Raw genomic sequence first — 15,048 nt, 5'->3', positions numbered from 1 at the left:
AGGTGAGGCACTGTGCCAGATAGAGGAAAAGGGGCTGGGGGTGGGGGCTGCCTGCTTCTTTATTCCTGCTCTAACAACCTGACTTTCTTTCAAGAGTTACCTACTTTTGTTTCGGTCAACAGGCAGGACCAGATGGCGTCTCTTAGGTGATAGTGGTCCAATTAGCCAGCCACATGGCTACCCAGATTTCACACTAAAGCTTTCTCGTCAATTCACCGACTGCTTTGTGAGGCTCCCTCTTGCTCCCCACCCCCCATGTGTTGGCTAAATCACCACAGTGTTTACAAACACACTGCAATGTGCCAAAAAAAAATCTGCACAGTCAAAACATATACTTCCTTTCAATTTGAAGAACAGTTTCTCACTGCAACTATTTTAGTATGATTTTCCTCTGCCTTATTTTCACACTTAGCCTGACGTATATTTTGCCACCTCACCTTATTCTGCAACCTCTACATTAGATACAGTGTAATTTCCCATCTTTTGCACATCTTCCAAGAGTTTTTTGTAGTCAATGGGAGAGACAGCCAAAAATTACAAGAGTACTTGAGGAAGTATTAATAACAAAAAACCTGTTCTAACCAAACCCTCAGGGGCCTGGTTTCTTCTCTTTCGCTCTTTTGTTGGAACATAGAAGGGGACACAGAGTGGCTAAGCAGTTGTCCAGGGGGCCACACATGCTGCACTCCTTGCTGTCAGTTACTTGTTCAGAGTCTACTGACTCTTATATCTCATTTTCAAATCACTTGTTTTCTGGTTATAAAAGTTATACACATTATTGCATAAAAATTGAAAGTAAATAAAAGTATAAAAAAAGGAAGATAAAAGTAACTGTATCCTATCACCTGGAGACAGCCAGTGCAACAACTTTGGATCATTTCTTTTCTTTCTGTACTTATCTTCACTTCATAGGTGTATATGTAACATGTAAACACAGAGAGATACATAAACCCACACTTGAGTTAAAAAGAGAGAGATGGGTCCAGGCATGATGGCTCACGCCTATAATCCCTGCACTTTGGGAGGCCAAGGCAGGTGGATCGCTTGAGTTTAGGAGTTCGAGACCAGCCTGGGCAACAAGGCAAAACCCTGTCTCTACAAACACTACAAAAATTAGCCAAGTATAGTGGTGCGTGCCTGTAGACCCGGCTACTCAGGAGGCTGAGGTGGGAAGACTGCTTGAGCCTGGGAGTTTGAGGTTACAGTGAGCCAAGATCCTACCACTGCACTCCAGGCTGGGTGACAGATGGAGTCCCCACAGCATTAGTCTTTTTTTTTTTTTTTTTTTTGAGACAGGGTCTCAATTTGTTGCCCAGGCTGGGGTGCAGTGGCGAGATCATAGCTCACTACAGCCTCAGTCTCCTGGGGTCCAGTGATCCCATGTCAGCCACCCGAGTAGCTGGGACGACAGGTGTGCACCACCATGCCTGGCTAGTTAGCAAAACTCTGTCTCAAAAAAAAAAAAAAAGTTTTCTTTTAGTAGAGATGGAGTCTATGTTGCCCAGGCTAGTCTTGAACTCCTGAACTCAAGCAATCCTCCTGCCTTGGCTTTCGAAAGTCCTGGGATTACAGGTGTAAGCCACCACACCCAGCTAGTCTTTATTTTTAATGGCCAGATATTACACTGTTTGGAACTATCATAATATACTTACATTCCTCTAGTATGAAAACTATGTCTTCAGTTTTTTCACTATAAATACCTTAGCATATAAAGCTGGGTACATATATCTGATATTTCCTTCAGAAATTACACTTTTAAAAATTAACAATCCATGTTATTTACAGAAAAGTGGAAAGATACACGTAAGCAAAAATAAAGTCAACTATAATTTCTTTTTTAAAATACTTTTGCATATATCCTCTCAGACTTTTCTTTATACTATCCATACATGGACACAAACACATAAATTTAAATGGGATCATACTATTAATAATTTTTAAATAGCAACAATAATAATAATAGTTACCATGTATTGAGTACTTACCACATGACAGGCACTGTGATTTTCTCATTTAATCCCTTCAACAATCACCTCAACAACTGCTTGGCTTTCTCAAACTTGTTTGCACATTAGAATCACCTGGGGAACTTCAAAACTACTGTTCTCTGTCCTGTCCCCAGAGATTCAGATTTAATTGGGCTGAGTGAGGCCTGGGCTTGGGAAGTTTGGAAAGATCACCAGGTGATCTTTGGGCACACTAGATAGGAACTATTAGGATAGCTACTATTTTATCCCTGTTTTACTGATGGGAAATCAAGGAACACTAAGACAAGTAATATACCCAACAGCACACAGCTAATAAAGGTGCAGCTGGGATTTGAATTCAGATTTAAGCCCAGAGTCCACACTTTTAATGACAGTTGACCCTTGAACAATACGGGTTTGAACTGCACAGGTTCACTTCCACGCCGATGTTTTTCAACCAAATGCACAGATGGAAAATACGGTAATCTCAGAATATGACACCCATTAATATGGAAGGCCAAATTTTCCTATATGGAGGTTCTGTAAGGCTAACTGCCGGACTTGAGTATGCTAGGATTTTAGTGTACTTGGGGTCTTTAAATCCCCCGAGCACATGGAGGGATGACTGTATCAACAGTTTGGAATCTGCTTTTCCCTGCTCCCCCACTCCCTGACCCCTGGGTTTAACATTATGTCATGAACCTATTTCTATGTTACTAAATAGAACTCTACATTATTATTTTTGGTAATTACCATATTCCATTGTATGGACGCATCAAAATGCAAGTGTTTTCAATTTTTCCCATTATAGAAAATGCTGCAATTAATATCCTTATTGATACATCTTTGTGCACACCCTTAATTACTTCCTTAGGATAAATTCCAAGAAAATGAATTGCTGGGTCAGAAGGTAAACATATTTTTTAAAGCTTTTAATAAATATTGCCAAACTGACATTCCCACCACAAGTGTATGAGAACATCTGCTTCCTTGCGTCCTTGCCAACAGTGAGTTCTGTCATTCCTTTTTAATCTTTGCAAATTACACTGGAGAAAATGGTATGCCATTCTAATTCCCTTTTATTTGACTACTACTGAGATACATGTTTACTGGCCATTTGCATTCCTTCTTTGATGTATTTTCCTTTGCACATTTTCCCTCATCCTTTGTACATTTTTCTAGTAAAATACTTGTTTTCTTCTTATCGCCCTGTTAAGTCTTTGTGTTACAGATAATGAATATTACTGCAATTGTTTCTAGTTTTCTCATTAACTTTATTTATGGTTTGTGCAGAAATTTTAAATTTTCATATAATTGATTATATTAATCTTTTTCCTTATTATTCTACCTTTGATATTATGCACACAAATATCTTCCCTATCCCCAAGATTATATAGTCTTCCATATTTTTTGAATTCCTTTATCATTGCCTTCTCTAAAAAAAAAAAAACACAACTATATTTATTGCAGCAGTTCTAAAATAGGATTGCAATGCTCAGGTCTTAAGACTGAATCACAATTTGGGGGAATGGGGACCTGAGTAGGAATATTTTTTAAAGCACTACAGGTAATTCTGATGCCCCCTCCTTTATTAAGAAACATTATATTAACCTTTCTAAATTTATGCTGTCATTTTTTTCAAATTACTTCAGCACATGTGTTAAATAAATCATGTCATTAATTTGAAGTGCTACCTTTATCCTGGTTGATAAGTTCCATTGCATTAGAGACCATACCTGTTTCCACTGACCATTGCGTCTCTAGGGCCCAGCAGAGTGCCTGCTGCACAAGTAGTGTTCAATAAATGTTAATGGAATAAATAAACAACACCTGACAACACAAGTCTCCAACCTCAAACTGGCTGGAGGTTATTAATGATAACCCTGAGTTATCAAAAATATTAAATTATGCTCAGTACACTGTTTAAAGTGGCCAGAAAATATATTAGAGGGCTCCATTAAGTGAAGTCAAAATAATGTCGGCCCCATTTAAGAGGTATGGGAATTCAGATCAAATTCTCCATGGAGGAACCAGACAGCAATGAGCCAAGAACCTAAGGAGATTTGGGTTCCTGTAGCCCTTAGGGTTCCTCAACAAGCTCTAGAGACTGACTCAGAAGCTTCCTTGAGCTGAGAACAGACTCACGCATTCCCTCTTCCATGAGCCCACGGAAAGAATACTGGAATAGGGAATTAGGTGACCTGGATTTTAATACTAGCTCTAGGATCAACTACTACCTGTTTGACGTTGGGCATATCACTTAACCTCTAGGGATTGAGCTACATGTTTTTTGTTGTTGTTGTTGTTGTTGTTTTTTGAGATGGAGTCTGGCTCTGTCACCCAAGCTGGAGGGCAGTGGCATGATCTCGGCTCACTGCAAGCTCCGTCTCCTGGGTTCACACCATTCTCCTGCCTCAGCCTCCGGAGTAGCTGGGACTACAGGCGCCCGCCACCATGCCCAGCTAACTTTGTGTATATTTAGTAGAGGCGGGGTTTCACCGTGTTAGCCAGGATGGTCTCGATCTCCTGACCTCGTGATCCGCCCGCCTCGGCCTCCCAAAGTGCTGGGATTACAGGCATTAGCCATCGTGCCCGGCTGCTAGATGTTTTCTAAGGATCTTTTCAAGTCTAAACTTCTACTTAAAGACCCAAACAGACAACCACAGGACAGGGCTTCCAAGGACAACCTAAAATTGTCTCCACAGAACAAGGTCCCATTCCCACCCCAGGTTATAAGAAAATAATAGTGATAATAGTAATAACGGCTATTGCTAAATTTTACTGAGCGCTTATTATATGCTACACAATATTCTAAATGTCTTACTATTATGATAATGGCACACACTTATATGGCATTTACTATGTTCCAAGTGCTCTGCATATATTAGCTTAATTTCTCTTCACACCAAGTCTATCAGGTGTTCTACTTTTCCCCCTTTTCAAAAATTGATATATAATAGCTGTACATATTTGGGGGGTATATGTGATATTTTGATACATGTATACAATGTGTAATGATCAAATCAGGGTAACTGGGATATTCATCACCTCTAACATTTATCTTTTCTTTGTGTTAGAAACATTCCAATTTTTTTCTTCAAGCCATTTTGAAATATATAATAAATTATTGTTAACTATAGTCTCCCTACTGTACTATTGAATACTAAAACTTTTTCCTTCTCTCTAGCTGTATGTTTATATCCATTAACCCACTTCTCTTCATTCCCCAACCTCCTTCCCTTCCCAGCCTCTGGAAACCACCATTCGACTTTCTACCTTCATGAGATCCACATTTTTTAGCTCCCACATATGAGTGAGAATATGCAGTATTTATCTTTCTGTGCCTGGCTTATTTTACTTAACATAATGACTTCCAGTTCCATCCATGTTGCTGCAAATGACAGGATTTCATTCTTTTTATGGCTGAATAATATTTTGTTGAATATATGTAACACATGTTTTTTATCCATTCATCCAGTGATGGACACTTAAGTTGATTTCCTATCTTGGCTATTGTGAGTAGTGCTGCAATAAACATGGGAGTGCAGCTCTCTCTTCAATACTGATTTCCCTTCTTTTGGCTATATACTCAGCAATGGGATGAGTTATATTACTATCTCCATTTTTTAAAGGAGAAAACTTCCACACAGAGAGATTAAGTGACTTGCCCAAGGCCTCGTAGCTACCAAGTGACAGAACCAATGGAGTGGAACTCAGACCCACACATTTAACTATCATACCACACTGCTTCCAAACTATCATCGTACTTTGCTGGTTACTTCAGAGGTTAGCCAAAACAAAGGATAAGCTGCAGTTATCCAAAGAGCTTACTTATATGGAACACTCCCCTCTTCACTAATGCTGGAAAAATGAGGTTTCACTTCAATGTAATTTTAAGCACATCTGATTTCAGGGCCTGGGCTTGCAAAATACATTATTTACTATGAAAATATGACATTTTGATTAAGAGTTGTTAAACATTAAAATGTTTTTATTATAAAATAAATCATTAACTAGTAATGACATTTCCATTAACTACAGAGAAAAAAATACAAGCTCTTTATGCATCATTAGGAACAAAACTTTAGATCCCCATCTGTGCCAATCTCAGTTCTGTACTTTCAAAACTGTCTTTGAAACACTGACCTGACAGCCCATAGGTGTCTCAACCCAAACAGGTCATCCAAATCCAGTGCACCACCCCCATGCCCATCAGCTGCCTCTCATGCTCCCCATCCCAGAGAATGGCACCAGTGGCCCCCAGGCACCCAAGCTGGTAGTTAATCCAGGCCCGTTTCTTGCCATATCCAGTCACAGAACATTCTAGAATCCCATTCTCTCTAACCTTACTGCCCCTGCTTCTGCTCAGACCCTTACCATCTCTCCCCTAAACTATTCCAGAAACCTCCTGACTGACTCCCAGTTTTCATCATTTCCAGCTCAGCACTGCTGCCAAAGTAATCTTTCTAAAACAAAATCTGATTATGTTACTTCCCTGTTTAGAATCTTTGTCTTCAGGATAAAGTGTAAAATCCTTCCTAGAACATACAAGGCTCTTTATTATCTGGCCTCCAACTACCTTCCCTACTTCGTCCGAGGTCGTGCCCCTACACATCTCACATGAGGCAAACAGAGCAACTTGGAACTTCCCAAACAGTGCTGCTCTGTCTGCCCAGAATGCAATTCTCTCATTTGCCCATCTGGCAAACTCCTACTCATTTTTTTAGACCAGCTCAAAACTCAGACTTCATCAAGCTTTTCTCGGGGCTTCCCTTGCTTTTTGTACCTCTCTATTCTAACGCTTATTCAACATGGCAAAATTATTTGTTTATATGTCTGTCTTTAGATGACAAGAAATCTTCTAGCATCCTGCAACTTATTCATCTCTGTATTTCGTTTGTTGAATGAAATAATGTCTCAGGATTTAAGCAAGAATATCCAAACTGCTCTTGATAAATGCCCATTGTGTGAGTCAAAGGAAGCATACAGGCCAAATCCCATTTCCATAAATGTCTTCACATTGATAATCTTTATACATGGAAACTACTTGTTACATTTGTGTGCCTACATAAAGTCACAACCAACACAATGAAACATTTTTAAAAGATACATTAGACCACCAACTAACCAACCTGCTGAATATTTCTAGATATTCAAGCTATTTCATTCTACTCCATTTAAGTGGTCTTTAACTTTTTGTGGGTCACAGGCCAATTTTGGTAGTGTTTGTCTATCATTTCTTAAACCCACACTCACTTTTGATAACAATAAAAATCCCACATACCCGTGGAGATTCCTAAACCCTCCAAAGGGCACAAACCTCAACCCCACTAAAAATAAAACATAACTTTGTATGTAGTAGGAATTCACAAGTTCATGAGAGATGTAATACATCAGCTAAGATACTACTGAGCTTTGCTCTCAGGTAGTTCATATTATTAAAATACCCGTTTTCCTTCTCAATGTTTATATTGTATCAAATATAAACACTGTAACATTAAATATGCTCTTTCAAACTGCATACATCACAAAGTTTTTACTGGGAAGATGAAGCTGGAGAGGCAGTGACATCTGTCTCCCCAACCTTATGGTGGGGAATCTTATGATAGAAATTTGCCAGAAACAAATGAAAAACACAAATGGGAAAAAATATCCTGTCTCCTGGCATATAACCCCCAACGATCACTTATTTAAATGAAGGGAGTTCTTTTAAATGCTGCTGGCATGCCATTTTCCTACTTCTCCTCCAACCTCACTTTTAAATAATTTAAACTTATAGCTAGCAGCAGCTTCTTTTTAAACTAATGTATTTTGTCCTTGCAAAGACAAAGGGTTAAATTAAAGAACAGCTGGCTTCCTGCCATTGGCTGGGTGGGGAACGGTTGGGTGAGGGTAGAGAATAGAGTAGGAGGAAAAACCAGTTAGAAGAATAAGTGCTAATTTCTTACCCTGCCACATGGCCATCTTGATCCTATCTTCACCCACGCTGGGGTCACAGGCTGAGTTTCCCAGAGCCTCTCAGTTTTGTAGGGAGACTTGATAGAAAGGCAGCTATGTGGCCCTGTTTTCTGCAAGGGGCTAAAGCCCCAAACCTGAAAATGTAAACAGAAAAATGAATACCTAAAGGAAACTATACACTTCAAATGCTTGAAAATTATCTCCTGCTCCTCTCTGAACCTCTCTTTCAAAGATATGCAGGCATGGGTAGTGTCAAGTTTCCCACTAAGCAGCAAGGCATCTCTGAAAAGAGAGAGATCTGGAGTGAGTTAATGTTGCCACTCAGTGCTATACAATTCTGCATGAATCACTAGAGCTTCAGTAAATGAGTTCTGAGTCTCAGTTGATGAGTTGCTGGATGAAATCACCGTTAAGCACCTTTTCTACCTTGAAGTTTCATGCTTTGGAGACTGAAGAGCAACATTAATATCCAGTGCCCTAACCAACCCCCAAAATACCCAACTTTACATTTAAAAATCAGTAGAAGGAGAGGAAAGTTTATGAATAAAGTTTGGAAACAGATCTTGTATAGGGGGAAAAAAAGGAAGCGGAATAAAAAGTGAAGAGTGATGATACCCTTTGAGTAGTAGTTCTCTCTCCTTGTGTCATTATACTTTCCCACCCTTTGCAAATTTCCTATAGTGAGCATATATTCCTTTTATAATCAGGGGGACAATGAACCAAAGAAGAAGAAAAATGTGAAAATGGAATACCAGTTTAAAGAAAACCAAATTAATTCAGCTAATTCCTGTTGTTAAAACTTCAAATCCAGTCCTAGGACAATATTATTTGCAAAGATATTAAAGGAGTTAGGGGCCGGGTGCGGTGTAATCCCAGCACTTTGGCAGGCCGAAGCGGGAGGATCACCTGAGGTCAGGAGTTCGAGACCAGCTTGGCCAACATGGTGAAACCCCGTCTCTACTAAAAATACAAAAATTAGCCAGGCATGGTGGTGCACTATAATTACAAGTGACGCCTGTAATCCCAGCTACTCGGGAGGCTGAGGCAGGAGAATCGCTTGAACCCGGGAGGGAGGCGGAGGTTGCAGTGAGCCAAGATTGTGCCACTGCACTCCAGCCTGGGCGACAGAACGAGAGCCGGCTCAAACCAAAAAAATAAAATAAAATAAAATAAATAGGAGCTAGGAATGGGAGAAAAAATGAGAGGTCTGACGACTCAGTTTGACTTAGAGGCTTAACACTCTGCTTGCCCATTTAAACAAGATCTCAGTTAATAAACTGGTCTTCCCTACTTAGCATACAAGACAATCTGTTTTTTCTAAAAGTCTTCACCTTTTTGACCTGGTGAACATCAAAGTAGATGGCTATTTCCATATCTTTTATACAACCAACACCTCCACCTCCTAAGTGAAAGCGCTAAAGCACAAACACTGAAGGCTAATACTAACTTGAGAATCGTGTTGGCCTTCTTTAATGACAAAAGGGTTAATGTGTACACCAGTCCCAAAACACCAACAGAGAAAAGGCAGTGCTTTGGACAAGGAAAAGTTCGCGAAGTCCAAGAAAACTAGGAACTCACAAACTCCTAGGGTGAATTCAGCAGGAAAAAGCGCTCCGATGACTTATCTGAGACCTGGGACAGTCTGTTTTGATTTGCCTTTTTTCTTCTCCTATTTCGCGTGCAGTTAAGAAGTAATGATCGTCGTCCCGTGGGACTAGGCGAAATTTAACATCTCTGAAGTTAAACCCGAGCAGTTGCTAATAAATGTATGAAGTTTATGTAAAGTGGATTCGTGCTGGTTTTTTATGCTCCAAACTTCTAGATTTCCCTCACTTACTCGGGGCAGCTTCCACTGACGTTATCGCACAGGCACAGGTACAACTTCGCTGGGAACTCCGGGCAACTGATTTGCTCTGAAATGTTAATCAAAGGAAACGTGCGTCAATGTAAAGGTAAAGCTTTTCCCGTATGGATCAAGGCGCTCAAGAGCAAGGCTCGAAAGTCTGGAGAGAACCAGCTACGCGCGTTAAGTGGCAAAAGGAAAACAGCGCAGCAACTACTTTTCCGAGAGTTTCTCCACTTTGCTAAGACCCATACAAAACCAGCGGCAAGTCCAGAGCCGGAGGGAGAAGAGCCGGGCCTCGGCTGAGCTTTGCCAGCCTAAGTCACCCTACCCCAGTCTGGGAAAGGGGACGCAGGCGGCTAAACACTCCGATTCAAAAGCGGGGCGGGCTTGGCGCCGCTCCGCAAGGAAACTTCGCTCGGGCAGCCCAGGGACCATACTCGGAGAACAGGGCTGGGCTCCCGGGAAGACGCCGCTCCGCACTGGCTGGAACTAGCCTGTCTGCCTCCTCCAAGCGCCGGGCTGCCGCCGCCGGGCGCGGAGAAGCCCCATCTCCGGGGGTCCAAGCCAGCGGGGTTGCGCTTCCCGTGTCGCTGCGCTTAGTGGGTGCTCCGGGGGTGGGCCGGGGGCCAGCGGCCCGCCAAGGACCTGTTGGGGAAGGGACAGCCCGTTTGCCTTTACCTGTCGCGGAGGTCAGGAGCGGCGGAGCCCGTGTCCGCCGCCGGTGGGCAGCGCGCTCGGTCGGCTCTGGCGTCCAGGACACCAAGTTGAGTGAGCGCCCCACGTAGCCGGCAGAGCTTCATTCACACAACCTAGCCGGGGAGGAGGGGGAGCGGAGCGGGCGCGCGACTCATGTGACAGGGCGCCTCGCGAGTATCGGCTCAGCCCAGCCAGCGTCTGCGCGTGCGCGCCACGGCGGGCTCACACCCGGCACCTCTGCTCAGCCGAGGTGAGGGGAGGCCCGCCGGGAAGGAGCCGCCAGGAGGAGTTTCAACTTGCGCAGCCGCAGTACGTCGGCCCCGCTCGCTGCCATATTTAATGAGGACTGGGCGGGCGGGTCCTATCCCAGTGCTGGGCGTGTCAGTTGCCTTTGAAAACGCAATGCCCCATTGTGTTTCACTATTTCCAGCTTGCAGTGCCTTTTTTGCTGGGGAGAAGGTTTGTCCTTAGAATAAAACTGTCTATCCTGAGCTTTCGGCCCACAGAGTAATTAGTAGTAGAAATCTAATACTAATAACATTAGATCACATAATTTGAGCTTCTTCTTATGTGCCAGGCACTCTCCTAAGCCCTTTACTTCTTTCGTCTCATTTGGTGTTCACAATAACCCCGAGGGGTATTTCTCCATTTTTACTCATAAAAATACACAGGCACAGAAAGGTTAAGTAACTCGTCTAAGCTCATATAATAGTAGGAATAGGAATAGTGATCGAACGTAGTGATACTTTTAACAGGCAACTTGATGTTCCCAGCAACGCTGCAAAAAAATATACTGCAGTTGTTAGTACTGTATTATCTCCACATTAATCATTACAAAACAGAGGCTCAGAAAAGCAGAAGTCACAGGACTAGTACGTGGTAGAACTGGGAATCCAACCTAGGTCTAACTTACTCCAAAGCCCTTACCCTAGGTTTGGAAGAAATAGCACCCCGTTTTGCAGAAGAGAAAACTTAGGCCAAATGGGGTGCACTGACTCACTTAAGATGATCCAGCTAATTAGTTCTTGGCAGACCTGAGACTGGAATCCATATAATCAATCCAAGTAATCTAACTAGAACCCGGGTACTCTACTGCAGTGAACAATTTGGAATGCCTACTTTAGACAAGCTAAGTGGTCAGGGATTTAAAAACCCCTATCCTAGCCCAATCAGCATCAGGCTACCAGGGACAAATTTGTAATCCGACATAGTCAGGCTTTGACCCATTGCAATATGAGAGACTGCACACCATAGGCATTTCATCAAACAGAAAAACATGGAGTCATTATAGGATTGGAGAGAAGAGTGGAGTTTAGGTGAATTTTAAACAAAGCAGTGTTTTTGGTAAGCTCAAAGCAAAGCAGTACTGTCATTTGGGGTCACCATCAGGTCTGAACTGCAAAGTGAACCCAGAGTTGTGTTTCCTTGGGAACCACAAAATAAAGATAGATGTGGAATGTTGTGTCCAGATACCCCTTATCTGAAGCTCTGCACCTGGGTTGGAAATTGAGGCTGCTTCTCTGTGTCAAAGAAACTTATGTCCTCCAGATGCATGTGGGATGTTTCATTCTTACTGATATGATTTCAAGCAGAAAAGTTTCTGATAATCTACGATTTTAGAGAACAAAGTCTCTCCGTGAATAAAAAAGTGGTGGTCACTGAAATAAAAACATCGTTACCACTTTACAGCTGCAATATGTCTGCCAAAGAAATATTGTTCTCTGTTAAATTTGCATCTGGTTTTATCTGTGTGTTATTCTAGCATGACGAATGGCCGGATTTTTATTTTTTCAGTCCAAAATTTTTTTGCTTTCTGAGCTGGTAACATTCAGTCCCTTCCTTCAGGCACTCATGGTGTATGGGATAGCCACAAATAACTAGAAAATATCAGTACAGGCCTCTAATAAAGGTAAATCCAAGTGGAGGTAACACCGTTGGCAAAGGTGAACAGGCAGGAAGTTATATGTGAGGACCCGTGAGTAGTCCTACGTGGTTGAAGTTTAGGGTAGGGAAGCACAGGGGAATTGTGGAAGATAATACCCAGAAGGTAAATTGGGGCCCAATTTTGGAGGATCCTGAATATTGGACTAAGACTTATACTTAATTCAAAAAGTGACTGAGAAAGAATTGAGGTTTCTGAGCAAGGCAATCCTCTTTTGGAATTCATCTTTTAAAAGGTGAATCTAGAGTAATTGTTCAAAGAAAGGTTTGATTGTTTGCTTGATTTTTTTTTTCTGTCATTGAAGTAGAAGAAACTGGAGCTTATATGTAGATCGAGCAGAAAAACTACTGGTGAAATCAACAATAAAGAGGCAAGAGGCCGGGTGCAGTGGCTCATGCCTGTAATCCCAGCACTTTGGGAGGCCAAGGCAGGTGGATCACTGGAGGTCAGGAGTTCGAGACTAGCCTGGCCAACGTGATGAAACCCCATCTCTACTAAAAATACATGGCTAGGCATGGTGGCCGGCGCCTGTAATCCCAGCTACTCAGGAGGCTGAGGCAGGAGAATAACTTGAACCCAGGAGGCAGAGGTTGCAGTGAGCTGAGATCGCGCCACTGCACTCCAGCCTGGGAAACAAGAGTGAAACTCTGTCTCACATACACACAAAAAAAGAGGCAAGAAAAGGAGGGGATAACTAATGGAGTAAGATAATTGAGAGGCGAGAAATGAGATTCAAAACACAAACTAACCTCGGACACCTCTTCCTCTGATACAGGAAAAAACGGTTTGAAGGATGGCAGTCTGGTTGGAAGGAGACATGTCATGAAACTGCCTCTGCAGAGAAAACATATTGGCTTTACTTAAAGTACATACAGGTTTATTTGGGAGAGCTGGGGAGCGAGTAGGAGGGGGTGGGAGGGAGCAAGGAATTGGGGGGAATTGGGAGTTATAAGAGGGCTGCAGTACACCCAGGTTACCACTTGGTGTCGCCACTGACCGATGACAGCTTGGAGGGCTCCAGTTGGAGACGAAATCTCCCCCTCCCCCCAAAAAATGTGCGTTTCAAAAAAAGAACATTTTATCTTTTGCGAATTGCAAAACAAAACAGAGTGAGCTCCACAGCCAGACTGCCTGAGCTCAAAGCCAGCCATACTCAGACTCTTACTAGCTGTGTCACCTTGTTCAAGTTATCTAACTTCACTGTTTTGGATTTCTTACCTATAAAATGGGATAATAGGAGTAAATGTACCTACAGATGTAGAACAGTTAGAACAGATTAAGCACTCAATAAATGCTAGCTTGTATTACTATTGATAATAATAATGATGATAATGAACAAGGCTCCTTCAGCCTTTGGATCCCGAAGTTTTTCAGAAGCTATTTGTGTGGTGAGTATAAATGCCTGTACAATACCTTCCCAAGCGAAGTGGTGAGTGTGGTGCTAATGTGGCAAAATTAGCAGTTCAATCAAGAGGTACAGATTCTGACTGTTAACTTGTTTTCTTTCCCGTGGCTCAGACCACTCTCTACAGAAATCCAGCCAGGTGTCCCATGTGTTTGTGCCCATGGTCGTGAGTGGGTTTGGCCAAGAGAATGAAGATAGATCAACATAATGAGTCCTCTGCTCTCCTCCCCCTACCCTGGACAAAATTGAAAAGATGTTCCCACCCCACCTCCCATGATGGTCAACAAACTGTTAACAGGTCAAGAGCCATTTCAGGTCTTATAGAGCAAAGAGTAAATACATTGTGATCTTAAAGCTTATTTAAAAAAAAAAAACAGGGAATTTCTCTGTATAATAAAAGGTAGCACTTTAGACTTAATATTGCAAAAGAAAAAGCTTTAGAACAATAGACCACAGTGACACCTAAACTATCATGTCTAAATGCAGCTTTAACTTTCATTTTAAAATTAGCATTGCAAATAGAGACAGATAGTTAGATGAGTACATAGCCATGTAGAGTAGTAAGTGAATGTTTCTTGTATGGTTCTTATTTATTTGTTTCACATTTTTTGAACCCTTACTATTATGCTAGCCATTGTGCTAGCCACTACAAATACTGAGTTTAAAGTAAAATTTCCCGAGTGCCTAAGAAATGCCTGGAATAGTTCTAGAACAAAAAATGGGGCAGAATAAAAGAAAATGAACAAAGTTCTCTAGCTCAGGGGATCTATCAAAACAGTAGGTTAGGAAATCCTGATAATAAAGTGATCTGAAGTCATTTGTAATTGCCCTGTGCCTGGAGAGCAGGGTATCAAAATTAACAAATGGCTTCTATACCAAAAATGGATAGCCAACCTCATAACTGGAGAAATGCTACTGAAAGCTACCATGAGATACCACTGGCAAAGTTTTAAATATTTATAATAGATTGTGTTGGCCGGGCACAGTGGCTCATGCCTGTAATCCCAGCACTTTGGGAGACCAAGGTGGGCAGATCACTTGAGCCCAGGAGTTTGAAGCCAGCCTGGCCAACATGAAGAAACCCCATCTCTACTGAAAATACAAAAATTGGGTGGGTATGGTGGTGCATGCCTGTAATCCTAGCTACTCGGGTGGCTGAGGCAGGAAAATCACCTGAACCCGGGAGGCGGAGGTTGCAGTGAGCCAAGGTCGCACAACTGCACTCCAGCCTGGG

At 42.1% G+C, this 15,048-nt stretch overlaps 1 protein-coding gene across 2 annotated transcripts in view; it reads right to left on the bottom strand.

Annotated features, from left to right (window-relative positions):
• The window catches only part of CLCN5 (chloride voltage-gated channel 5), a 170,755-nt gene extending 160,045 nt beyond the window's left edge, over positions 1-10,710 (bottom strand). For both annotated transcript variants that reach the window (XM_063660654.1, XM_054471850.2), the window contains exons 1-3: positions 10,450-10,710; positions 9,763-9,838; positions 7,916-8,059 (exon numbers count right to left, since the gene is read on the bottom strand). In XM_063660654.1, the coding sequence (XP_063516724.1) occupies positions 7,916-7,931 (16 nt within the window). In that variant the 5' untranslated portion in view covers positions 7,932-8,059; positions 9,763-9,838; positions 10,450-10,710. The remainder of the gene's footprint in view (positions 1-7,915; positions 8,060-9,762; positions 9,839-10,449) is intronic.
• Between the last annotated feature and the right edge of the window lie 4,338 nt (positions 10,711-15,048).

This window comes from Pongo pygmaeus, chromosome X, assembly GCF_028885625.2.
Source record: "Pongo pygmaeus isolate AG05252 chromosome X, NHGRI_mPonPyg2-v2.0_pri, whole genome shotgun sequence".
NCBI classification, from domain to species: Eukaryota; Metazoa; Chordata; class Mammalia; order Primates; family Hominidae; genus Pongo; species Pongo pygmaeus.
This window is presented reverse-complemented; position numbering and strand designations above follow the sequence as displayed.